This window comes from Besnoitia besnoiti, chromosome VI (assembly GCF_002563875.1).
Source record: "Besnoitia besnoiti strain Bb-Ger1 chromosome VI, whole genome shotgun sequence".
In the NCBI taxonomy this organism is placed as follows: domain Eukaryota; phylum Apicomplexa; class Conoidasida; order Eucoccidiorida; family Sarcocystidae; genus Besnoitia; species Besnoitia besnoiti.
The window spans coordinates 60791-87219 of record NC_042361.1 but is presented as its reverse complement, the minus strand read 5'-3'; the positions used below and the strand labels follow the sequence as shown (position 1 = coordinate 87219).

At 53.4% G+C, this 26429-nt stretch overlaps 5 protein-coding genes across 5 annotated transcripts; 2 read left to right on the top strand and 3 right to left on the bottom strand.

The window, feature by feature from the left end:
• Positions 1-1705: 1705 nt before the first annotated feature.
• Positions 1706-6407, bottom strand: BESB_064520 (uncharacterized protein; the record flags this gene model as incomplete). The annotated part of the gene is made up of 12 exons (XM_029364847.1): positions 1706-1871; positions 2141-2193; positions 2320-2474; positions 2773-2920; positions 3250-3397; positions 3581-3642; positions 3812-3892; positions 4031-4091; positions 4463-4688; positions 4987-5128; positions 5312-5623; positions 6096-6407. 12 exons carry the CDS (start codon positions 6405-6407, stop codon positions 1706-1708), a joined length of 1866 nt encoding a protein of 621 aa, XP_029218430.1.
• A 2497-nt stretch (positions 6408-8904) lies between these two features.
• On the bottom strand, positions 8905-9660 carry BESB_064510 (uncharacterized protein; the record flags this gene model as incomplete). Its single annotated transcript, XM_029364846.1, has 1 exon — positions 8905-9660. One exon carries the CDS (start codon positions 9658-9660, stop codon positions 8905-8907), a length of 756 nt encoding a protein of 251 aa, XP_029218429.1.
• Positions 9661-12853: 3193 nt separating this feature from the next.
• On the top strand, positions 12854-17952 carry BESB_064500 (subtilisin SUB3; the record flags this gene model as incomplete). The annotated part of the gene is made up of 6 exons (XM_029364845.1): positions 12854-14137; positions 14649-14893; positions 15164-15265; positions 15695-15825; positions 16620-16847; positions 16973-17952. 6 exons carry the CDS (start codon positions 12854-12856, stop codon positions 17950-17952), a joined length of 2970 nt encoding a protein of 989 aa, XP_029218428.1.
• A 2492-nt stretch (positions 17953-20444) lies between these two features.
• Positions 20445-20990, top strand: BESB_064490 (uncharacterized protein; the record flags this gene model as incomplete). The annotated part of the gene is made up of 1 exon (XM_029364844.1): positions 20445-20990. The coding sequence occupies one exon, from the start codon at positions 20445-20447 to the stop codon at positions 20988-20990; it is 546 nt and encodes a 181-aa protein (XP_029218427.1).
• Positions 20991-22356: 1366 nt separating this feature from the next.
• BESB_064480 (prenyltransferase and squalene oxidase repeat-containing protein) lies at positions 22357-26214 on the bottom strand (the record flags this gene model as incomplete). Its single annotated transcript, XM_029364843.1, has 6 exons — positions 22357-22696; positions 23329-23477; positions 23961-24112; positions 24363-24520; positions 24918-25337; positions 25595-26214. The coding sequence occupies 6 exons, from the start codon at positions 26212-26214 to the stop codon at positions 22357-22359; spliced, it is 1839 nt and encodes a 612-aa protein (XP_029218426.1).
• Positions 26215-26429: the final 215 nt, after the last annotated feature.

Genomic DNA, 26429 nt, shown 5'->3' with positions numbered 1-26429 from the left:
GGACCCATGGAGAAAACGTCCCAGGAGGACGCGGAGAAAAAACTCTGGAGCCAAGCGCAAGCTGGGGACACACTGGAGTAAGTTGATCGGGAAGTCTGAATGCAGAGGAAGCAGAGTGTCCGGTTGTCCGCATGGGAAAAAGCGTTAGGCTCTGGCGTGTCGCTGGACTGCCACTCTAGACACACAGGATTGCATCTTTCGCGGTGCTGCTGCTCTGAAAGAGCCGCCCCTGGGCTATACCATGTTTCTGCGTAGTCTCTGTAAACTACAAGTATGATGAGTTGGCTCCAACTGCAGACGCGTGCGCAGCTGATCCAGTTGCATGCAGACGCGCGGGCCCGTTCGCGTTGCTACCTGTCTGTTCAGAGCAGGGCACGAATGTGCGTCACACCGCATGATCTCAAAGTACCAGAAGTCATGTGATCTAATCTATCACAGGTTCGGTCTAATGTCCCGTTATACTATGGTGTACTGCAATCATAAAGAACTTGGTTGTCTGTGTCTGCTAACCGGAGTCATCTTCAGTATTCTAGGAACTACAATGTCTTTGTTTACTCGATTTGAGTTATACAGTTCTGGATCGCGGATCATTTGTCAAGATACGACCGTACCTGAATGGTACTTTTTAGGATATTATGGGGTGTTAAAAGTAATCCCACCCGCAGAGAAATCCGCGCAACCTCTACAATGGAGCAAATGTGTGAGGCACACGGAATTTGCCAACTGGCTGGAGTAAGAAGCCTGCACAGAGTGGTCTTCCTTTCTCAATGGCGCCTTGGAAGGCCAGCCCGACAGCGCTGTCCTGTGGGAACATGCATCGAGGTTTAGGGTCGACAGTGTACTCGAGGACCGCGCGGGATCCGGTTTCGCTGAAAAAACAGAATGAAGCGTTCCACGCAGCGTCCTACATCAAGCACTGGCGTGCGGTGAAGTTCTCAAAACTTGCCCACTGGCGCATGCAGACGTATATATGCATCCATATTTGAGTAGGTATACAAGATATATGCTTCTAACAAAAAACATATATATCGACCCCTGCACGGACGCAAGGCAGACGATCAGGCAACTCTCCCAGTTTTGCCCAGGATACTTGAACTTCATTGCAGTCGTTTTACATGTGCACACGACCCAGCGCGCTGACAGTGCCGCTTCCGCTGCCTGTGCGGTGGACGATGTGGACACTCGTCTACTTCGTTCGAGCTGCCTTCGAATCGCTCACCATGACGTAACCGACAAGCCCTGCAAGTGGCGCGACCCCAGGAGCTTGTGCAGCTAAACAATCACTATGTCAGGGCGTTGTCAACAGCCAAACCATCAGAACGGGTTGATTTGGCCAGAGTGGCATCCATGCTACGCTAAAACGAAAAAATCGATTCTGACATTGATTCGTGAAATCTCCTTTGGCCCCCAGCATTCACGGAGATATTCGCGCCAGATCCTCAAAGCGCCAGATTCTCTCGTCTCCCATCGAGAAGTTGACGCAACCAAATGAGGCATTGGTCCCCTATACGAGCCATGCATTCTTCGTAACTCGAGCACTTTTCGCCTGATACTTAGGGAACCGAAGACGTTTGCTCCTCTTTCGCTGAAGATTCGACGACGTGGCCGCGCCGCGTGAGACGCAGTCAAGTCTGCGTCTCACTCGGCGCCCTCAGCGCGCAGTGGGGGGATCAACACTCTTCAGTGAGCACGTCTGAGCCGCTTTTTAGGGTTTTTCAGTCGCCGACACTGGCGACGTGACCCCGACTATCGAGGCCAGAAATGCTCCGGGTTTCCGAAGCGCTTCCAAGGGAGAAACCTCACGACTTCCCGCTCCTTCCGTGCTCTCACCCCGTTCGCGTTCTGCAGCGAAACGGTCAGTCTGATTCCACCTGCATATACACAGTTAGTGGCACAAGACCGAGCATATCGCGTGCTCCTACGAGGAAGCCGCTCATTTCTGCCTGGAGATAGAGGAAACAGCATTCCAGCTGCTTACTGAAGCATCAGCTGGCCCGTGTTTTGTGTGGAGAGGAACCATCCCATCACATGCGCCAGTAAACTTTCTCCTGTTGATTGCCGCGAAGGCGGACCCACAGGTACACAGGATGCACGAGAAAAACATCCGCCGCGAGTCCGAGGTCCCGCCACATTCTCTTACCCGTCGCGCAGATCGCGCACCATGGCGTAGTACTTCATAAGTTTTTCGCTCGCCTGCATGCACAGACACGGTTAACACAATACGGTTAGACAAAGATAATCTCCACCCCACAGAATTCACGCAAAGCAGTAAATCATACGGAAAGACCGGGGGTCACCCGTGCTGGCAAACGGACTTACAACATCGTAGTTCTCCTGAAGCTCTTTGAAGTCAAGCTCAAGGAGACGCATGGAGGTCTCAAGCGCAGCGAATCTGCTGAGGGGTACCATGCTTTCGACTGGCTGCATCACGTCTACACCAGGCACCAGGGAGAACCGCGAACCGCCCTCGAGAGCTGCAGAGAAACAGGCGCAACGTTATACTCGGGAAACTGAAGAGTCCGCCAGCACACATGTTCTGCCTGCAGTCTAAATGGTCCCTCTTGGCGTGAGAGTTTCTCAAGTATAGGCTGCATACGACTAACTTCATGCACACATAACATGTCGGTAATCAAGGCACAAGAAAACCGGTACACGAAGGTCTTCAAGGTCGAAACCACTATTACATACTACCCAGAGAAAGGTGGTTTATGTAATGCCTGAAAAAATGCCGTTTAAGTAGGTTCACTAAGCGCAAATGCCCAGGCATCTTACCTCCACAAGGGTAAATTCGCTCCAGCAGAGGCACTTTCGAGCTGTCAGGGGTGCCATGCAGCCAGTGAGGGAGCTCGACGCCGTAGGCCCGGTCTACAGGCTGGACAATCTCTGTCTCGCCAAGAATCCACCCAAATCTTTCCAGGGACTGTGCACAACGGCAGACGCCACGGAAAACTGCGACAAATCGAAAGAGGTAGCAACGCTGCAGCATTGAAAAACCCGGCCCGTCAACTGCCTGTGCCTTTGCGGTCTCTACAACCCTCCACGGCACATGGTGCATACGCAGGTTTTTATGCCATGCCGTCAAGTGTAGCAGGTCTTGCCGAATGCCTGGGTTTGACTAACGAATGGCAGGGCCTGACAGAATGATATCGAGCGCGAATTCTAGGCACGGCCTCGCTGTTTCGTGGGCGAACATCACGGGGTGCCAAAGGGCGCGACCTTGAACATCGCAAAAAATAATCGCTCACATACCGTTTTGACAAAAGAGTAAACATCTGGAACTTCAGCGCGTTTTGTATACGACTTTAGTTGTTCGTCGAGAAGAATAGATCGCACCGATATGTATGAAGATCGTGCAACCGCTTCTGCAATGCGGAGTTCCTCTTGGAGTTCCCGTATCCTGCACGCCCGTGACAAGCGTCTCGATAACACCACATCTTCCGTGGTCTGTTCTGAAAAGTGCACGCCCGCGATCCGACACCTGGATCGAGGAGTAAACGCAGGCATTCCCTATGACGTCGTTCACGCCCCTCTGCCCACCCCAGGGTCTCCCCCTGTGTCTGCCTTGCAATGAGTGCCTTACTTCCGTCGTTGACCTTTGACTTCGTCTTTTGTCATCTTGTGTCCCATTTCATAGAACTTTATCTGAGCACGCATTCGCACGACCGGCGCGACGTCGCGCTGTCTACACTCAGAATCAAATGGAGGCATATCGCAGCCAATACTTGCAACTTGCTTCCCTGGAATCTAACTAAACCCTAAACCCTAAACCCCAGCGGAATCAATGGCCGAGTTCGCTCGTGCACTGCCTCACCTTGTTCTCGCTGCAGAGCAACCATTTCCTCAGGTAACTGAAGATGTCTCCAGCTTCTGCAACTCGTCGCACCATTTGTAGCTGCACGTGTACGAACACAGATAAAAAGGAGTGAGGCGAGGCGAATTTTGCGTCGGAGGGGTACAGACGGCTGTGCGGCACAAGCCTTCGGTTTCACCGATTTGTGAAGGCCACTCACGACTTACCACGGTGGCTCACCTTTTGTTCGAATTTGTCTTCTATCTCGTAAAAGTGCCGAGTGAGCGCGCGGTTTTCCTCCCTGAAGACAGGAAACGCGGTTTGCACAGATTAGACATCTTGCGGGGCCTCCTTCCTTTTTTTAACGGGCGTGAGACGGCCCCGTATCTGATACAGCTTGAAAACGGAAACGAAGCCGAAAGATGGATGTGCAGCCAGCTGACAAACGAAGCACGCCCCGCGAACCAACTGCCTTGGAAACCAACGATGGCCTCCAGACCTCGGTGAAGCTCGGATGCTAACGGCAAGACTAGCGGAGACGGACTCTACGCAGAAAGTCGGCAAAGCTTTCGTCAGATCAAATATTGCACGGAGGAGGGAAACTCCACCCGTGTGCAGTGCCCCTTAGGAGGCGGGACGCGGTGCTCCGATCCCCTGCCCGTCCTCCTGTACCTGAGTTTCTTGTTCTCCATCGCAAGTCGTTGGCTTCGGCTACGGCTGCGAGCCGCGATGAGAGAAATGCGGGCTGGGGCGTCGTTTGCTTCTTCAATATCCCTAAGGAGCTCTGTGTACTGCGTAGTAAGTCGACGTTTCTCTGCTTCAAGAGCGGTGATCCGGCGTTGCTGGTCGCTCGCATGCTCACGTAACTCCGACACCGTCTTCCTGAGGATCGCCTTCTCTGGATGCGTGCAGCGGACAGACGAAACACATGTTGCTCACATGAACCTGCATCCTTTCAGCCTGGGTGCTTCTGCCCTTTTTGTCCTCATTTCGTGTTGGCTTCCTGCCACCATGCTAAATGGGCGCGTCAACCTTGCGCTCCTGGAGAAAGTCCCGAACGCTGGCTAAGCGGCTGCAACTCCCTCTGTCACACTCTGCCTTATCATTGTGAACGACTGCGCCGCAGACGACTCTTCACGGAGAGTGTGGAAGGGAGATCGAAAGGGAACAAGTTTAGGGGCCACTGGCTGCCTTACGCTGTAACTCCTTAGCAAGCTGACACTGCAAAGCAGAAATCTCCGTCACCTTCTGGTCAATGTACTCGGCCGCCGCCTTCTCTGTGACCTCTCCAGAAGTTTGCAGTCGCTTTGCCTTTTCTTGGAGGCGTTCGATTTCTAACTGAAAATCACGAAAGAAACCAAGACTCCTCCAGTGCGCTGGCGAACAAACTGCGGAATTTCTCGCCGAGCAACGCTCAAGTGGATTGCCATGACTCCGTTGCCATTCTAGCATATCATAAACCCCTCGTGTGAAAAGCGAATGACTTGTAGCACAGTCGGAATGGACAGAGATCGAGCTCACAACCAGTTTTTGCTTCGTCACTTCCATGCTCTCAAGTTCTGCTTCTCGCTGGGAGGCACATATTTCTGTCTTGTCTCGATCTCTCTGTGCAAGGGATTTCTCCTTCCGCGACTCCACAGTCAAGCGGGACAGCTGTGCTCGAGATGCGCGGAAGTTTGCTTCCAGTATGGCCTTTTTCCATGATTCCGCGGCTTCGGCAGATGACACGGCGAAGATGAGAGGCCGGATTTGCTTCCCGTATATCTGATCCCTCTTATTGGTCACGTGAACGACGTACTGCCCTCCCTCTGATCCAGGTAGACACGGTATGGCCTGAGAACAACACTCGACGAGTCACATGCAGCAAACGCGCTCGTGTCGTACACAAAGCATCCGTGCCTTTTGCATAACGCTAAGATGCGTTATGGCGGGCGGAGCCTCGAATGCGTGGCAGGGAGTGATATCTGCCGCTCAAGAGGGTGCGAGGAAGATATTTTGGAGATCGATAGAAGGAACAGTCTACCTCGCACATGCAGAAACCACTAGTGCTGCAGCTATTTCTTCGCCATCTCGCTGCTTTCACGTTGTGTAGCAAAATCGTAGCCCGCCCAATCGTGGACGGTCCCCCGAGGTCCTTAATGATGCTTCATGACATTCCGAACATGATGGAACCCTTGAACCGCCATAAAAAGGGGCAACACATGCTTGATGGCGGATCTCGGTGTGCTCTGAAAGAAGTGATTTTCCAGTGAGTCCTGCCTCCAGCGCGTAAAAGGCTGCAACGTGTAGTCCGTAGTCGACTCACTCCTGCTATCAGGGCGTCCTTTGCCGTACGACAAGCCACGTTGACGTCCTCCAAAAGATAAGCGCCTTCACATGCGGCATCTGCGTGAGGGGCGAACGCTAGCACGTTCGCTTTGATGGCGCAAAAACGCCTCACCCATTGTGACGACAGCGCGTACCCTGCATCGCCAATAGTTCGGCTACGGTCAACTGCAGCGCTTTGCCTGTCATTCAGCAGCATAAAAGCATTTCCCTTGGTCTGGCTCGGCACATCCGCGGACCGGCACATGGCCTGGAAGGCTGCAGCATCGAGCCAAAAGCCTGTCTCTGCCATGGTGGACTTTTGCTAAGATTCTTGAGGAAATATGCGGAGGGCAGGTCGGGTGGAAACAACGGAAGGAGAAAAGCGGGCGGCTGGCTTCATCGGCGCTCCGTACAGCGAGGCAGCGGACGTTCGATGGTCAAATTTCATTGCATTTTCTCCGATGAGTGCCGACATCAGCAGTAGATGGAGCACATTTTTAGGGTTCACAAAGGATTTTTACATGTAGAACAAAGTGGAAAAAAGCAATAGAATGGTGGACCGCTGAAAAAAGGAAAAAACAGACTAGGCTGAATGACCCTTCGTCCTTCGTCTCGCAGCCTTCTCAAGACATCGGGGGGCCTCATACGCACAAGGGCATCATTTTCGGGTACAAGGCTCTGAATTGAGTTTTCACAAAGAATATGGTTCCTTTGTTGGCGAATATCCAGTTCGGTCGGGTAAGACCATCACACTGAAGTTTCTGCTCCAGCGAGCATGCCACGGCAAACCTGAGCTCGGTGGCAGAATCCATCGCGCTTGCTGTCCGCGCCCGTGGGCGATGAAACCCGTGGCTGGCAGCGGTGCACCACAACTCGCCGTTTGGCTGCACAAACTCGACGGGGATTTGTCGTGGATTTTTCAACCCACTATACTCTTTTCCCACGTTCTCGAGCTTTCTCTCCTTCATGGGACCCAACCGGTTCGCAGAGTTTTTGCGAGGGTGGCCAAAGCGTTTCGTCCATGTGGAGTTGAGTTGCTCGCCGCTAGACAATTCGACGCACTGAGCCTCGGTCTGCAGTTCTACTTTGCCCCATGCCTTGATTACCACTGGATCAATATCAACGAAGCAGCCTATATGAAGACGCATCTGTTGAATGCACGGCCATGTGGAGTGTACCTTACTGTGTGTGGTCTCGAGAGCGGCGAGGCGGTGTCCCCAGCTGTTTTTTTGTTGTTCTTTCGGGGGCTGTGAACCGTCATGAAACCAAGTTTCTGACAGTCCATCCCCTGTTCTCTAGCTGCTTTGAATTTGACTGCCAGATGTGATGCTCTTGAGCGCCAACTAACGCGGTTCCACTTTGGAAGAAATCTTGGAGATTTTTCACAACCGGCGCATAGGTGGTAGCAGGATCGGAGAAAACGGCTGCTGCTCGGCTCTCCGCTCTGGGATGAATTCCCGAAGCCTGAGACGGCAGCGGCGGAATCCATTTTTCAGCGGGGCCTCGTGCCCACTGAGCTGAAATATGTGTTCCAGGGCGTGCCCGCATCTACCGGTGCCAACTGCTGGGGCCAGATAGTCGACCAAGTTCGCATCAACTCTAAGCGGGGCGCACATTCGCTCCCTGATACTGCAGCTTCTTGTGTATTGCCAGGAGCTGTAGAGAAGTGTTACGACCACGAACAGTCCGCTTCGCACTGCAACACTCTTCTTCAGTTAGGGACCTGGACTTGTGCGGGCCTTCAGCGCCTAGTGCAATTAGCGCACACCCAGACCGGCATTCCCAATGCGGGTTTCTGCATTCCTCGGTAGAATCAGAGGTACAGAGAGGCAGGAACAAGATAGTTTTTGCCTGCTGCCGATACAGCTGAAAAAGGGGCATCGCCTGTGGAACCGCGGTTGACCGAACATGTTCGACTGGAGCCCTATTTTCTTTCACCATTAACCCGCATGTGTTGTGTCCTCTCGAAGCCTTTGTGTCGGGGTGATGGTAAATACCACAATCCTGGTGCTATTTCGAATTTATCTACGTGATACTACAGGAGGTGCACTTGGCAAGCTTTCCGGAAGACAACTCTCGCGAAATCAGTCATGACGGCTTGTCGTCTCGGTAAACCACTCTCTCCATAGGATGGGTCCCACTGTCACACCACGACCATCTGTCGAACATGTGCTGTATATTTAACATATGGACGACCTTGATCCTCAAAACGGCTCTGTCAGTGGCCCCCCCTCGGCGTGCGCCTCGCGGTCGCCGGGTGCGCATGTGGCGGCCGTCCTCCTGCCTCTCACATGACGCTTCACTTTGATACATTGAGAAAAGACGCAACTCCCGGATGGGCAAGTCAGCCCGCGGGTGTAATTTCGTCCGGTTCACAGCGACCTGTGGTAATGTTCGCTAGCTGTTCAGAATATACACGTGACTGTTTGTCATCGACGGGGCGCCATACGCCACAGCGACTAGGCTGCACCTTCCTTCTGTGGAACGGCGAGGTGATGCCACCAGGACACTCTCTCCGGTACTGGCTATCCGAGTCTCGCTTCTTAATACAATAAAGCTGTGCTGCCTGTTTAGCAACGTCTCCATCCTCGGCTTGACACAAAACACCGGCTTGCCACGCGCTATGAGGGGACCGGAAATTCGTGATGAATAAGGCGCACGATGTTTGCGGGCGGGTAGAATGCGATATTGCGACAGCAAGAAACGTTTGCGAGAGAGAAGTTACCAGTTACGTGGGAGTCTTCGATAGAGGCAAGTGCAGTAGGCGGTACACCCCAGTCGCTTCGCACCGGCAAATTGGCGATCGATTACGTGTGCCGCTTAGATTTTGCCGCCTCTGGGAGCGACCGCGAGTACTCTCTGTCATTTGAGTGGAGATATGTGCGGCTTGCTCTCGGAGAGTGGCTGCTAACCGGAGATTTTTTCCTGCTTTTGGCGGGCGGTGGTGATTCGGGCACGGGCTTGGGCGGACGGCGGCAGCGAGGTGTTATTGGAATCCGGTACGCACTGAAGTTACGCAGGAGCCTCGGCTTTCCTCTTGTGAAATCTGGCCTCGACGTGACGTTTGCTGATCCAGGCCTGAGCTGTCCCGGTATCTCCTTCATACCCAGGACTGCAGGGTATTCACAAACATTTCGGAACCTCCTTGCGTAAAAAGCCGTGTGCTTCTGCCAGTCCTCCAAGGTGTACAAGGGCTTTGCTTCAGCAATTTTTTGATGGGTAAATTTATTGTTGCAGGCGATGCGCTCTTCTTCGTCTTTCCGGTTTTTCCAGTTTAAGCTAGAAGGACCCCTTGACTCTGCGAGAGTTGCGATGCAGGGCGGCCGTACCATTATTTTGCACAGTTTGTCGAGAAGCATTTTGTTCTCTCGATCGATCTCCTGGAACCGCTCGTGGTTGAGAGTCTCATATTTGAGGTTGCGGCCACATCGAGGAGTGTGACAGGGAGGAGTGGGCCTTACAACGGGCTTGACGGCTTTCAGTCGTTCCTCGTGCAGTTTGCGCTCCAGTTCCACACGGCGTTCGTAACACACCCGGTTGCCTTCAACGATTGCGCGATGCATCTTGAAGGACCAAATACAGGGCCCTGATGACCTTCATATGTATGAAGATGAGACATACGAGAGTCGAGAGCCAGACATCGCCTAAGGTGGACGCCTTTCCTTACGCGACTCTTCAGTGCGTACCAAGTCACGGTGTTGATAGGGTAAGAGGTACTGTTCTCCAGCGTGACCCATAAACCGATTTTCTTCTTCGTCTTCATCGAACATAAGCACGTTTAGAATGCTAGCTTTGACGACATATAGAGAAGTAGGACGCCTCTTCGCCAAAAAAACTTATGCATGGTGCGCGGTCGTCCTAATCGAAGACAGATTCTCTGTCTTGCTTCGTGCTGTCCCTTGAAGATGGTGAATGCCTTCTCCCCCAGTGCTACAGAGCTAGCGAAGCCCTCGTGTGACTAATAGTTCTCGAATGGGGCGACGCAAGCTGATGGAACAATTTTCTCGCGCCGTGCGCTTGAGGCGGAATGCAGACATGCATGGGACTCTGGCCGACTTCGAAAGGCACGGCAAGGCAAACCGGAATCTGGATTTTCTTGGCACGTGTTTGGCACCCGGATGTGTCACAATCTTCATCTCACCCGCTGTCTCTTACTATCAGCCACCGGGACCTCCTCTGCCTGTTTAAAGCAACGACACCGGCAATACCACAGAACACACTAACACGCATGTTGCATGCAGACCCCTCGGCGGAAGCCCCAGTCACGTACACCTGAGCCAGAGACACCCAAGATACGAAGCGGAATTCTACGAGGAGCTGCCCGCGCGACTTCTCAGAGTGGCCGCCCTGTGGAACCTGGAGCAGGTGACGCCAGGACGCCAGTAGTGGCGTAACTCCGGAAAGAGGCACCAAGCAGCCGCATTCAGCACGTCTACTCGGCCACCTTCCCAGCCGTGTTCACTTTTATCCCGTTCGGAAGACTGAAAAAATACAAACGCTTTCACGAACGGTGTGCGAGGCAAACTTTGTTTTTACAGGCTACAGGACAAGTGAATGTCGTGAAGCTGTTCCTGACGAACCGCTTGTTGTCTTGCCTCTTTCTCATTGTTGCTCAGGACACCAACGAATGCGACACCGGAAGAAATATCGCCCTTACATGGAACGTCGGGACCTCCCTCCACGCAAACTGTGCTTGTGTAGCAGTATCACGCCAGGCGTATCACTGTCCAGCCACACGGACAAGAGGCTACAGACTGCCGACGCAGACATATATTCATTCATCATCAAGTACCTGTCAAGAAGTGCCTTCGCTGAATAGCTGTCAAAGCGTCAGCACACATGGAAGCGATATGAGGTGAAGCTGTGCTTTGTGGAAAATGCTGGAATCCACTCCTTGGCACGTTTCCCTGTTTTCATCTTCATCAATCGCGGTATCACGGTCAAAATAGCTTAGGAGCTCTCGCGAGTCTTGTTTTCGCGTATGCGTCCGCGACCCTCTGGTTCAAGAGTTGGAAACAGGCGGGACAGAACTGCAAAGATTGACGCCAAAGACTTCGATTTTGCTTGTTAGACTTTTTCATTCCACCCAGAGGCACGCTAGCCTTCGAAGTTTGCCGTCTCCTCTCTTGGAGGCTGCGTGTGAGTGTGCACGCATTATGACTAGCTGGGGTGATACGTACGCATCAGTCGAGGACGGACACTTCGCGAGTATATTACTCATAAAAGCCATTGAGTGCTCGTTGGTGTTTCGTCAATTTGTATTCTACCTCCGTCGTCGCAGTGTCGTCATGAGGCCCGCTCCATTCGGAGCACTCGACGCCTTCGCAGGGGGAAATCAGGCGCGAGCAAATCGGGTGGTGCTCCTCGCGAAGTCAGCCACAGTTCACTGGTATGAAGCTTCAGCAAAACTTGGTACTGTTTCTGATCCGAGTGTGAGAGTATGAGAGCAGATCTCAGACTCCCGTTGCCGTCATTCTTTAAACCGTTTTTCTGCCTCCCCGCCGCCCCCCAGTATGCCAGCTCTTCCGTCTCTCCCCTACATCAGTATGCGGTGCCTGAAGCAAAGGCGGTAACAGAAATCAGCAACAAAGCAACAACTTTGAGTTGAAAGGGCACTGCTGCCCTCAGCAGCTAACTGGAGCAAGTGCAGTTTCTGTCATTCCGGACCGGAACGGCAACAACCAGTCTGCTGGAAGCCTAACACAAACGCCGCACGCAAATCCTCTGTGCGGCAGCGTCGGTATCGCGACACGGAATGAAGAAGGCTACCATGATAGGCCCTTAGTTCCTTGAGGTATCAAGACGCGCGATTCGGCAGGCTTTTTTTTTTCAAACTGACCGATTTCCCCCACTAGGCCCGTTGACCAGGGGAACGCGTTTCCAGTGTCGGTCCCTTTTGGCCGAGCAAAAAGTTCGGACCGTACGAAAAAAAGGAAGGGGAGGCCAGAGAAGGGAAGAGAGCTTATTATTAGATGTAGAACGTGGACTGGGTCACTTCCCGCGAAATTGCGTATCTGTGCTCGACCTGTGCTGGCTTTTCTTGATCACTCTGTGGACTGTCCCCGGCACTAAGGCGTTGTCGCGTGACCGCTTCGTCTGTCCAAAAAGGTTGAGCGTTCTACAGCGGAACATTCGTTGATTCCACAAGGGCGGCCTGCCTTTCGCGTCTGCCGCCCTTACTAAGTACGAGCCTCGGGCCGGTGCAGAGGACTAAATCTCCTGTACACGGCACCGCGGGAAGCCTTGTGTTACTGCGACCGAAACTTGCTTTGGATTTGATAACGCATATGGTTTTACCCCAAACCGAATGCAGTCTGATACGCTGAGGAAGAGGCGCGTCCCCGCCTTCATTCTAAGAAGCTTTCCAGAGCTATAAACTGGATAAATACCCTCGAGCGTGTAACAATGATAAGCGAACAGTCTATTTCGCTGCATTGAATACACCTGTCCTCTCTCCGGTTTTCCCTTGTTAGTGCACAACGCTTGCTGTTCGGCGTTTGCCTTCGCAAGCTAGTGCTAATTTTATGCCAGTGTAGAGTATTCTGGTAACAGGTCAGTCAAGTCGTACATAGAAGGCCGAGAATCACATACAGGTTTCATCTTGTTCGTCGGCCCTTCTGCGGATCTGGTTGATAATGGCTGCACCACTACCAGATCTGAAAGCTTTTTATTTTGCCACTCGTCTCCCTGGCATCGTCTTTGAGCAAGTCCGAGGAGACACCGTGACGGCGTGAAAAACCATTCTCCGTCGCCGAGATGTTCTGCGAGCGCTTTCTTCCCCTCTACGTGGGAAGCCGGAAGCCACCACATATGTATTGCAACGACGGGAAATGCGTGGGAATTCGTCAGCGGACGATAATGCAGTGGTCGGTGATATTTCTCGTACTCTGCAGTTGGGTCACAGTCCTTGCGACTGGGGCGAGAGAGTCTGCAGCTTCGGAGGCAAGAGCGAAAGAGACACCAGCATCAGCTCCATCGACCGGAACTGCAGTGCTGGCCCACGATACGCTGACATCAAACATTGCTGCGGATCAAGATGATATAGATAAATCTTACTACTCCACCACACCCACGGATGCGCGCGTTTCCGAGGTGCCAGACGTCGGGACCGGCGAGTCGCCCTTGGACGCCGACGAAGCTCCCAATCCAAAGAAAGTTGCCTCGCAGATTCGGTTTCTCCGAGGAGCAAGAAAAACTAGCAGACGTGTCGTACTTAGCTACGCTCTGTCCGGTTGCCCACCTGAAAAACTGGAAGTGGGCCGGGCTCCTGAGCGTCAGCCGTCTCTGTATGGGCAAGAAGCCAGCAATCGTACGGTTAACCTCCTGAAGGATAGGATATCGTCGCTACTGCATGCAAAACAGACAAGAAAAGAGGTTGAATCTGTTCATTCAAAACCCCGTGAGGAGATCCTCGGTTATGGACAGGATCATCATGTCAGTTTGAGGGTCACAGTCGAGATGGAGACTCGATATTTATCTTCTCTGCAGATGGAAGTGATTAAGACCATACCAGAAGGAGTCACGGATGATGAGGTCATATCAATCGCCCGCGATCTACCATGCGTCGAGAAGGCATACCATGACTCTTTGAAGTTTTCTGAACAGTATTTGCGGCGCCCGGGTGCTGCCAACTCTGACAAGAGCACTGTAGAGGCGGAAGGGGTACCGTTTCTTCATCAGCTGCATACGACGGGGTCTGGTGTTCATTCCCTCGACTCCCTGGGTGTGCGCGTTATGAAAGCGTTCGAAACTGGGGGCAGTGCGCCAGCTGATGACTCTGATGTCCAGGTTCCTCCGAATGATCCAAGTTTCCGTCTCCAGTGGAACCTTCAGGATAAGGCAGAGTTTGGTCTGCACACTGAGGGAGCCTGGCGGCTGTGGACAGGAGAAAAGCGCCCAATGGTCATTGCCGTGATTGATAGTGGCTGTGACCTTGATCATCCCGACCTTCGGGCAAACAAGTGGCAGAATCCTGGTGAAATCTGCGACGACAATATTGATAACGATGGAAACGGTTTCGTTGATGACTGCCATGGGTGGGTAGGTCCAGAACCGGACACAAGAGTAGCATCTTACAGTCGGTGGAAATGCCTCTTTTTCGAGAGCATGGCCTTTGAGAAATTCGTTGCCATGCACACTGCGGACTCGCGTCTTACGGTTCACATATCTCTGGGGCGATGGTTGGTGGTGCTGGAGCTCCGTTTATCTCTCTATTCTCTGCTCACTACACTACCGACCACGTAACTAGTTATTATGGGCGTCTGATAGTAGGCATGTAACTGCGGATCACCGGAGAGGGTGTGGCTGAGCCACAGGCCCAACTCATTGTAAAGGTCTCCCTTGCTCGCACTATGGCTCTTGTTGCAAAGCCGATCCTCTGCCACGGCGTATCTCCCACTCAGTCTCCCTGAGCATACAATCATTCCCCCGTCGTCCTTTGCCGAGAAAAGACTGGCTGCAGCAGACCCTCCCACCCGAACTTCGCTATCCTGTGGTTGGTAGGTGTGTGTCTGGTGTCCACAACATTGTTGATCCTTTTGGCCCGCTACAGGATTTTGCATCGGATCGTCCTGACATCCGCTCAGATGCCACTGGTCATGGAACAGGAGCTGCAGGGGTCCTCGGTGCGACGACGAACAACTTGATAGGCCTGGCTGGAGTGTGCTGGGGTTGCGAGATCATGTGTCTCAAATTCATTGGTGGTGGCCAGGGAACAGTTAGCAATCAAGTCCAAGCTATTGATTACGCTGTGCGAATGGGAGCGTGGATCAGTAATAACTCCTACGGCGGCTACGGGTAAACTAGCGCGACTCAGATGTATAGCGAAGGTGGAGCAGAAAATGCTCTGCAAGCACCGCTTCCGAACAAACTCAGCATGCTGTATCCGTTGGGCGCTTCAGTGTGCGTAGAGGCTCCTCCTCTTCGAGAATGCTGCGAAAATTCTCGAACACCATGTGGCGTCTGACATTGAACTCTCTTGCGCTTAGCCGCGCTACTCATTCCGCAATAAAAGGTGTGAGAAACTCATCTTTGCCTGGCACATGTGCTGCGAGCATTTGTTTCCAGGTATTCGAACCTCGAGTTCGACGCTATCCGGCGAGCACAGACCGCAGGACACCTGTTTGTCACTTCTGCAGGCAACCACAATCTGAATACGGATCTGCCGCAGTGAGCACGGGCTGAGAGTTCTTTGCTGCTGACGAGCAACATGCTACAAGGGCTTTACTTCATCGGATTCATCCGCATAGTGCAGGAAACATAATTGAGTTTTGACGAATGCAAGGTTCGCTCGTGGGGGGGATCAGAAAGCAACTGTTTTACACGTTTCTGCAAATAGTTCTAGTAAAACACGAGGGCGATGTGGGTGGCGCAAACGCCCTCAGCGCCCTGATAGGCGTTGTTTACCCGTAAACGGAAGGGCCAACGTTGGTGTCCGCTTTTCTAGAGCCTCTATCGGACCCACACCAGCGCTGTTAGCGGCTCCTCCTGCAGAGTTCCTGTGGGGTTTTCCTTAGTCTAGGGAACACGGAAGCACCGTGCCGGCCTGTACCAACGTGCTTACTCAATGGACCTTAATAATCGGTGGCTTTTTCTCAGGAACGACCATACTCCTTCGAGTTATGGCCTCTCGAACATCTTGAGTGTCGGCGCATCGACGCACTTCGGCAGAAAAGCAGCCTTTTCCAACTATGGGCTGACAACGGTTCACATTTTTGCTCCTGGAGCAGGTGAGACAAAGGCTGGGGAGGATACGGCAGCACAGGATGCCCACACAGCTCTGCAACTCTAGTAGCAGCGGCTGCTCGACAGTACCGTTGGCAGTTGATCCGGGAAGTGACGCCTCCAAAAACCTTTCGCCTTTACTACAACACGCGGGAGAGTGATTTCAGTGTTTTCCTGCGTGTCGGGGTGGGTATTGCGCCTGCTTGGCCACTCGAGGGTAGAAGACGAACCTCGGGACTCGGGCAAACCATCGCATTTAACGTTTTCGTTCTCTGGCCCGTCAGCAAGAGGCCTTCTAGGCCCAGCTACTCTTGTAGGTAACAGGGAATTAATGCACAAAGACATTCTAGCTTTTGGGGTTACGGCGACATAAGCTACAATCAGCACGACTCTACCGTGTATACGAACTGTCGATGTCCGGTTGCGAGCAGCGTGATAGTGTCCCCTATGTAAGTCGGTTCGGTTCGAACTCACCAACCACTTAGACAATTTTCCCGGTTGCAGATAAAAATTAAAGTGGATGCTCGCAGAAGATTCCTCGTGTCATCCATCGGCTTCTGTCATCACGAGGAATGCTGGAAGCTCAAAGCTCCAGCGAGCTCCTCGGAGTCAAAACATCACATGTGCGCTTTTCTATTCTGCGTGGCCAGATCAATGAAGGCTCTCTCATCGATGCGGTTCTCCATATGCGTTCTACTGAATACCAGCTTTAACTCGAAATAAGATAACGGTTCTGCTCACTTCACCTGGATCCAGCTTCATTTTTCTTGTTCCATACATGTGCCGCGGCGTCCTTCAGATATTCACACGACGGAAGGACTATCAGGGTACTCAAAAGTCAGTGGGACCTCCTTCGCCTGTCCGCATGCTGCTGGGGTGGCTGGCTTGGTGTGGTCAGCGTTTCCCAATCTAACTTATCGTCAAGTCAAACAGGCCCTTATAGATGGCTGCAAGGCAAGTGTGCATCTTACGTCACTTGCTGAATGCGGAGGAATCCTTGATGCCCACAAATCTTTGTACATTGCCGGTAAGCGCACAGGGTTTGCTCCAGGCTAGTCTGACGAGAGCTGTGTCTGGTAGAGAGATATGATAATGCACTCCTCACCACCAGAGACAAGCCATGTCTTTCTGTGCTATCAGCCCAACTCTCAGTTGCTCCAATACCCGCCGGATCTACAACGCAAGAAGGGGTCCATCAGCAAGCTGATCTCGAAACGGTATCCAGGGGATCCCTACTGCCTGATGTGGCTAGAGGCATTGTGTCTTCTTTATCGGGCCAGCCACCCTTTATTTCAGTTCGTACAATGTCGCACGAGAGTGTAGGCGACTTCATACCTGCAAGTCCTCCGAATGAGGATAGCTACCGCCACACACGCGAGCACGTAGCCGGCTACCTAGAGAAGGGAACAGAACTACAGGCGCATCCGCCATACTTCGTCCCCGACAAGAGACACGAGCCGCTCGCAGAATCCCGTCAAGCTAAATTGAACACCCCTTTGCTTCAGATGTCGGCGGTCAATGCAGTAGACAGGCCGGCTGATTCAGAGCAACACGAAACCTCGACGCCAAACAGGTTTGATGGTGTATCGGCGTCAAGGTGGGATCCCTCGCAATCGTCCGGCTCAGTTAATGCCCATGACACAACCAAGCTTAGTGTTCCCATAAGTGATGGAGAACCGGCTCCGTATCTGGATGAAGAAACCTGGCGAGCTGAGCCGCCTCAGTCCTTTTCTTTGTTCAATGAAAAGTTCCTGCCCCAGGATAGAACAGCTACGGCTATCTCCTTCAAAGATGACGTAGGAGGAGACAGCCGGAACGTAGGCCCGCGCGGGCAAGCTACCGGGCCAGACTCAAAAAATTCAAACACAGGTGAAAACGAAGAGCATTCTCCACAAGGGAACCCGGGTGGGAAGAAACCCGAGGGCATCTACAGTCGCGCCAGCCCAGAAAGGGAAGGCGCAAGGAGTGCAACTGTGCAAGAGAATGCGGCTTCGAGCCGCCTGACGGCAAGGAAAAGTAGCACCTTACAAGCGTTTTTTCTGCAAGATGGATTTTCTCCCCTGCTCCTCCTCGGAAGAGACCTGCTAACGTTTGGCGGTCTGCTGACGACGGCGCCTCCTCGTACAAACTGAATTTCACGACGGCGCCTCCTCGTACAAACTGAATTTCACGACGGCGCCGGAAATCCGACGAGCTCCAGATAACCAGCCGCTGCCAAACCTCATGAGGCAAGGGAGGCCGTTTTCTTCGTTTAGGGTCGAGGGTTCTGATGAATAACCGCCAGTTTCGACGCGGCTGAAATATAGGACCCACATGAGAAACCGAACATTTTTCCACTTGTTTCCTGTCTCCCTTCAAGATTAGGCCTCACTCCAAGCATACAGGTTAGCATCCAGCAAACGTAGCATACATCATCTTGACAGTGACTCCACCATTCGACATCCATCCTCTCAAACACCGGTGTAGCTTTCTGAATGTGTCTGGTGTGCTCCTGACGCATGGGCCCTTTCTTGTGACTCGGGTGAAAGCTTCCACACAAGTAATAACCAGCTCGTCCCATACTCAGCAGCATGGCGTGCATGTCTTGTCTCTAACCGCCTCACACCTCCCGGAAAAAAAGATCATCGCGAAAAGATGCCTTCGTATTACGCACTAGTGCTTTTGTCGACCAGGTGACGTTGGACCACATCGGGGTTAGTGAATGGTGTATACACGGGACAATGGGAAACATGCGACGAGCAGTAGTCTCTCTCTAGGACCCTGGGGCAGTACAGCACCATACCGTACAAAGAGACTCGAGCGAGAGGAAGTTTACAGGCAGTCACCGTGCACCGTACATGGGTCACACTTCGCTAATCAGGCTACAATTGGACGGGGCGTGCACGGCGGCGGCACGTAAGATAAGCGGCGCAACGAAAGCGTCTCGTGGGGCAGATAAGTGCACGGAGAGAGCGTGAAAATCCGGCTTCTGCTACCCTTTCGAAGGAGATTTAACAGCGAAAAAGAGACGGTGCGTCCTGGCTGCTACCGCAGACTTCTGGTGCGCTTATCCGCGGGTAGCGTTCTGGCATCATGGCCGTCTGAGCATCGTAACAGGACACACCCTCCCACGTGTTTCGAGAGCATCACTCTCACTTTAGAGCTTCGCCTTGATCCTGTCGCCATTCTCCCTACCTGGTACGCCGATTGATGAACGTGGCTGGATCTGTCATTCCGAGCGGTTCTCTCTCGCGTCTGTGGAGATGACCACTCACCGGGTTGGTCACGGTCCCATGGTGTATCGGCCGGAATTCGAGCAATGTGACGTTCAAAAGGTGCGGCAGCATAGTAGTCTCAATTGCCGTGTATATCGTTTTTAAGTCGTGCAGATCGACTGCATTTTCAATACCTGACAGCCCTTTTGTGCAAACTGAAGTGGGATCCGAGAACTGAAAAACATCGAGCTAACTCCTGAACCATCGGGGGTTCAACGTGCGGATGTCTGGAGATGCCTACAGAAAAAGGTGAACTGAAAAAACCTACTAGGAGCAGCTGGGACTAGTTGGGACCCGCGCGAACCGTTGTGAAATCGTACCATCATCGTGGTGCACTAGAAATGCGTGCCTGGGTTCAGGCCGCCTATAGACAAAATACCGACCATAATGTGTACAAGAGCGAGGTTCTCTTAAGACAGGCAATTTCGTTCAGCAATTCCATGTAAGACCACTGACATATTAAATGGTCCTTTGCCTCCACCGCGTCGTGAGGCCGGTACTGGGAGCAGCACCCTGTCCGCTTCTCCGCTTACCAGCAAATCAGTATCACATGGATAGAAGCCGGCTATCCAGTTCAGGCTCCTGCTTCAAAAGCTGCTTGCCTCGAACTTTCGATTTCCCTCAAATCCATGAAGATTGTAGACAGGCATTCCAGCGAGTGGGTCGGCGGATATGAGAGCAGTGCAGGCTCCTTCCTTTATACGTGCCTCAAAACCAAAATACCTAGTTGCGTGTCTGCTCACGGGCGACACGGGGCTCAACAAAACATGCACGGAACCACAGCTAAAGGCCCCCAGTGACAGCAGAACTCAAATGGCAGGTGCGTCTCCCAGATAGTTGAGAACACCCGCCGCAAGCGCACAGTCTGGAGGGCACTCTGCCTGACGCGCCACCGGATAAACCCCTGTGGCGTTTTGTTTCCGGTAGAAGCTGGGGTCCCTCGTATGAGCGCGTACAAAACGACAAGTAGCCCCTGTACGCCCGCCGATGGGCGTTATACTCCTCGCATCGAAAAACTAGGCGTCATTTCAATCATAGGGAGTAGAGACCTTTGAATCGGAGGCTGGGTTTTGTAGCTCAGCAACCACGCGACACGTTGGAACTGTCGCGCCCACCGTCTCTCTCGTCGCTTTGACCCGACCACGCTGTGAGCGTCCGGCGCGCTGCGATCCACTGCAAAGTGCTATTTACATAGTTCCATTTCCAGCTCACTGGCTTGGCAAACGCAGTCTTCCTTCCTCTGTCGGTCCCACATGCTTTATGACAGTAGTGGCTCTATGAGTGCACCTCATTCCTCGGTCCCTCCCGCCGGACTGCTGTTTTGTAGCGGAACCTGGAGCTGCCGTATGCTCTTCATGCGTTATCCGAAGATGAAGGACACACTGGTCTTATTCATCGCATTTCATGTCGTGAACTGCGGTAAGGCGCTGGCGAATGATGACGCTATTTCTGGAGAGAATCCACATGACGACGGGATACCGAATTTCCACCATTTGGGACCCACATTACTGGGTACCCAAGGCACACCATTCACGATACTGCCTCCACTCTGGATTCCGGGTGGCTCTGATCAACTCGCCCACATGCCGTACTTATTTCCCGATAGCGCACAGGGAGATCCGGCAGGATCTTCTCGAAGCACCAGAAGAGCGCAGAAGCAAGGAAAGAGACCGGGTACGAGAACGCTGAAACTTGCGGCGACGTTAGCTCTGGTGGCGGCATTTGGTACCGAGGTAGCTAATTATTACGATAGGAACAATGAGGGCGTGGTAACCGATCTTGAGTACGACGAAAGGATGTCTGCGGCTACAAGAACTATCGGCGCCGCTCGTCTGGCTGCCCTGGTGTTTGCCGCTGTTGGTGGAGCACGCTATATGAAAGACATGATGAAGTTGTGGTGGCGTAAAAGGTTCTGAATTCACCTTTACCTCGGGATTGTGGCAAGTAGGAGTACCTGGAACAGTACTGAATCGCTTGTCAGGAAGCGTGCCTCAGTCGTGGATGTCTTTTTAGCCGCCTAAAGGTGCCGCATTCCACTGGGTGATATATAAGGCGAGTGCGTTTGATGACTCCTCAACTGGAGCACAAGCACTGCCTTTCTTCTGGACTGTCGAAACTGTGGGACTTTCGCAATCATACAGCGGTTCTATCGAGGACTACCCTCGCAACCTGCCTCGTCAAGAGGTTTCGCCGCGGCCAGGCTTCAAGGATTCGCTCCAGGTGAATTTCTACCGTTTTTTCTACCGGCCAGCAAAGCAAAAACTTGTAACATTACTACGCCGGCTCCCCTGTGTCTTCGGGTTCGAGTAGGTGGGAGTGCGTGTTTCACATGTTTCGAAGAGGAAGAGGGGGTGTTCGGCGGTCTTTGTTTAGCATCGCTTCCCGTCGTGACTCTCCACGACCACCAATCACCTGTGCGCGGGAAGGAGTCGGGGATTTCGCCCCTCTGGGCACCGATTCGCACCGTCGGGCAACCATGTCGCCCATGTGGTATGCACGTGCGCTTGTCGCTTGACCTCTGGCAGGGAGCGCTATCGTGGACACCGCAGAGGGTCTACCGGGGCGCCAGTACCGCTAGGTATAGTCCGTCAACTTTGTGCAGGGCCATGCTTTCATACGACACATTTTCGTTCATGTCAAGTTTGGGGGCTACATTTCGGCTGCGCTGAACGCTAAGCGCAGTCTTGAACAGTCATAGTAACGCGACTACCTTTTTTTTTGTCTTCTCTCCTTTTCGTCCCAAGCCAAATCTACGGGAGGTTCAGTCATTCCGTAGTGGATAGTGTGCGCTCACGTGATATCGTGCCGGCACTGCAAGCACGCCGGAACTCTACCCAAGAGGTGTTTGTCTTGTGGTGGTTGACTTCCAGACATGTTGACGCGTCTTTCACTGTTTGTCTTGTCTGAAAAGAGACTATCACTTTGTTGAATTTTCCAATCGCAAGAAACTGACAAAACCACGCGTTTGCATGCCTTGTGAAGCGTGATGCAGATACCGTGGAGCCATGGTCGGAGCTTCAGCGGATTCTTCAGTGTGTCGACCTGACACTGCTGCTGCTCTCCCGTCGGCCTCCTGAACATTGTGAACTTTGAATTTTTTACGCGCGCAAGGACACGCAAGCGCTAATGTAAGTAAACGCTCCTATTAAACGCTGTCGAACCTGCCGCTGAACCCAACTTTGGCAGTTAGGTGCCACGCCACAGAAACATGTGGCGCAGTACTCGCGCCATCACTTGAAACTCTTGCGCCCGGTTTCCCGCCACGCGGTAGCTGCTGCTCCGTCACAATTCGTGTTCTGCTTCCTGCGGATGGAGAGACTTCGAGGAATAATATGCGACAACACCGGGTCCCTCGAAGCCGTGACATCCCGTGCGACGTTCCACAAACCCAGGGAGAGCGGTGAGCAGCTCGCGCCGCGCCACGAGAATTCTTTCAATTCTTACGTTGTAGAAGACATCTGTGCGTGCCACCTGTTTAACATGGGAATCGGTCCTTCTGGCGTCTACGCCTTCCTCTCCGGAGGGAGAGGCCGGAGAACAATAAAAGGTAGACTGCAGGAGTGCATGCTGGGCCACGGAAAGCCCCGAGAGCGCGTAGCATGTGTGATACAAATCCGCAGACCTGAGACGAGGAGAACGGGAGGGAAAACAAAACAATACCGCGCGTCGAGAATACATCCCACTGTCACCGAGAAAACGGTAAGAACATATACCGATGCCGCATGGTGAATATGCTAACGAAAGAAATTAATCAAAAGCCAACTGCTCTCTGGATTCCCAGTACGGAGACTGGGTACGAGAGTACATGAAAAGATGTCTGCGTGTGTATCGTTATTTCAAGAGAAACAACTCCCCAATATCTTTCGTTCGGGTAGAACTGGGTCTGATTTCTAGTTCAAATACAAGGAGGACGCGGACTTCATCGGAGCTAGCTTCACCTGGAGACAATGCCATCCCGACTGATAGACGCAAAATTAGCACTCGCGTGGAGTTGCGAGTCTGCTGTCGATCCTCCGGCGGCAGCCACATGCAACCGCATGTATCTGTGCACGCGTCCACGCCTGTCTCCACGCATACGCAGGCAACTATGCTATACCTAGGTCCCATAAGACACACCGGCTCGAGGCGCCACTGCGGTCGAATGTGCGCGCTGAGAACGATCCAAAATGTGTCTCGTGCTCATATTTTCTAGAACAAGAAGAGGGCGAAGGGGGGGGGGGAAAACTGCCAAGACCGGTTAGAGTGTCGTCTCACTTTCCAGGTTTATCTCGCAAGCCGCCTCGGGCGTCTTGGCAGCAGGCGACGATGTACTGTTGCAGATGGCACGATGACGCCCACAGCTCCTCCGGAACGGTGCGACCAGCCTGCTCGAAAGCGTGGGCTACCAGGGGGAACAGAGCTGACTGCGGGAAAAGAGACAACCACGGAGGTAGCGATTTTTCGCATACATATCGTCCTTCATGCGCGTCTCCTTTGACGGCGGAACGAGGGAGGGCAGACGGGCACCAAGGCCGGCAGGCCTCCAAGAGCTAAAAAGCCCCTCTCCACCCTTCCAAAACATCGGAGGGTTACAAAGCACACAGGAGCGAGCAACATGCACGTCTAGAGGCTTAGCCTTGCCTGCACACGCAAGAAACCTCTGTATGGATAGCTACGGGCAGAAAAGGTCGACATCCTCAGACGCCGCCTTTCGCTCGCCTGCGTGCTGCCTCCCCTGCGTGGATGCCTTCACCCGAATCGCCGCTTCCCAGACCGGAGCACGTCCGCTTCGCGGTTTCCTGCCTGCCCAACCTCAACCCTTTCGTGGTTCATTTCTTCTCTTAGCGGAGCTTCACGATGACACAGAGGACGACACGCGCACAACAGGTCCACAGGCACAGACTCACCAGCCAGAAGGAGTAGCACGCGTCGACAAGCTTGTTCGTTCGTCCCTGGAAGCCGCCCTCGAATCCCATCTGCCGCATCACTGCCCAGTGCAGGAGACGGTCGAGGTCCAGAAATTCATGGGCCTTCCCCAGAATGCAAAGAGCCGCCAAACCTGACCAGAATCCAACCGCAGGCCGACGTGCAGTTCAGGTTTTTTGCCGGGTGCCTCGTACCGAGGAGACGGCTCAAACGTCACTGACACCCCAGGGGCTGTGGCACCAAACATGCGTAAGGAGGCTGCGACATGAAGGAACTAACAAACGAACACAAGAGCGAGTTGCAATATCGTCAAGCGTGACAAAAAAAGCGCACGGAGACAGCGGTCTAGCAACAAACCGGAAGAACAACGCGCCAGATCTCACCACAGTACGTGTAGCCGCCATGAGCTTCGAGACCAGGTTCCCCTGCAATGCCTCCTTCGTAGGTCTGACAGCCTGAAACATACTCCGCGACGCCCTCGACGAGTTCGTCTGTCAGCATGTTAAGCATGGATGCTGTCGCCACTGCGCAATAGGTTCCTCTACACGCATCAGCACACCCCCGAGCTGAGGCTTCGGTACACTCCCGAATGGAAGACACAGTCTCAAGGCCGCATGAGAAACAGCCCAATGTTTTGCCTACTGCTACCCAGACTCTTGCAATATTCACACGTACACAGTGCAGTTCATCTCCCGATGGCAAACGGTGTGACAGAACATCGCACACGTTCTTCACTACATCAGGGCGAAATTACCTCGCCTGCACCAGGAAAACGCATATCGTAGACAGGTTCCTCCTCCACTCCCCACTAGCAGTCTCTCAACACCCCGGACTGGAGAACACGATGAAGCCCTGGGAGCTCGGAGGATGGGCGCCACACGAATCAGAAAACTGTTCCGCTAAACCGTTGTCCACCAGAGGAAAGGCCGGTGAATTACCTCATATCGATCTCGCCACCGACATGCATGCGGAAGCCTCCAAGAGGGCTCTTGACGCGCATGAGCCACTCGTAGATGCGCTGGCGAGGGTCCGCATCGTCCGCATCCTCGACGCTCTTCCGCTCTCCCTCCGCTGTCTCCCCCTGCGGGTCAGTTCGTTCCTTTTCACTGCGGCTGCCTCCTGCCGAGTGGCTAGGAACATCTTTCGACGCTGCGTCTGCTCTGCCCTTTCCGCGCCTCTCCCTGCGTTCTGCTTGCAGCACCTGCTTCATTCTGCCGCACCACTCGCCGGCTCCACCGCACACAAAGATGGTGGCCACCGCCGCATATGTCGGCGCCAGATGCGCTTGCTGCCCGGGGCCGCCTCCCCATCCGCCTCCAGCTTGACGGTCCCACGCAGCCTCCAAGAAGCAGAGAATCCTGCATACAACAAGCACGCCAAACCGCCTGAGGAGATGAGGCCAGCGAAGAACATGTGGTACGCCTGAGTCTACTGAGGGTGAGGTCTGAGCGGCATCCGCGCGCGAACGGCCAGCGCACTCGCAAGGTCTGCGGAAGCACCGTGCGCGGACTGAGAAGTTCCCCTTGGAGTTCCATTTCAACCGAAGTTCAGTGTGTATGGTCGACTAGCCCCACTGCTGACGAGGCAACAAAGTCTGCAGGCTCCCCGTGTTTACCGGTCTCGGTAGCGCGCGGCATTGAAGGCACCCATCAAGTCGAGGGCGTGAGTCATCCAGAAGACAAGCCAGCAGCGAGAAGCGTCGAGCTCCATCATGCCGCTAGTGAATGGCTTGTCGAGGTGACATTTGGAGAACGCAACATGATCCCGCATTCGGAGTTTTAGCGGTCGGTTTTCAGGGCCGCTCCCATCTGGGCCTTGGCACTCGCTACCGCTCTGTGCAGAGACAGGAGACTCGGGCCGGGGCGACTCGTTCGCCTCTCCATTGTCGCTTGAGGTGTCCGACGTCTCCACCGGACGGATCCGCAAGCGAGGCGACGCAGGGGAAGAAGCAGACCGTGGAGAACTACAGTCCGACGCCGCGTCTGCGCAGAAGCCGTGGAAGAAGCTCCGATAGCAATTCAAACAAGCGAGCTCCGTCTCTTGCTGATCGACTTGCGTCTCGGTAAAGAGAGACGCAGATTGAGGAATAGCATATTCGAAGTACAAAGGACTCTCTGCTGCGGCCGCCGCCGAAGACGAAGGATCACACGATACGGGGAGAGGAACCGAAGCGGACTCCTCCCGGTCTACTCCCCCCTGGGGAGAAGACGTGACGCAAGCCCCCGACGATGCCATTCTTGGAAGAAGATCCAGTGCTACAGTCAAGAGAAAAAGCTGAATTTCTGTAGGAATAATGCAATGCAGAGTGTCTGCACTGCGGTCTCACTGAAAACCCTGCCTCGAACTCAGCAACCGTATTTCGACTTTGTTGTGTCTTCGGTAGCCGTCCAAGGTGTTGCGACGAAAAAACTCCACCAGCCAGCATCAAGACTTGGGTTCATTTGCCCCAA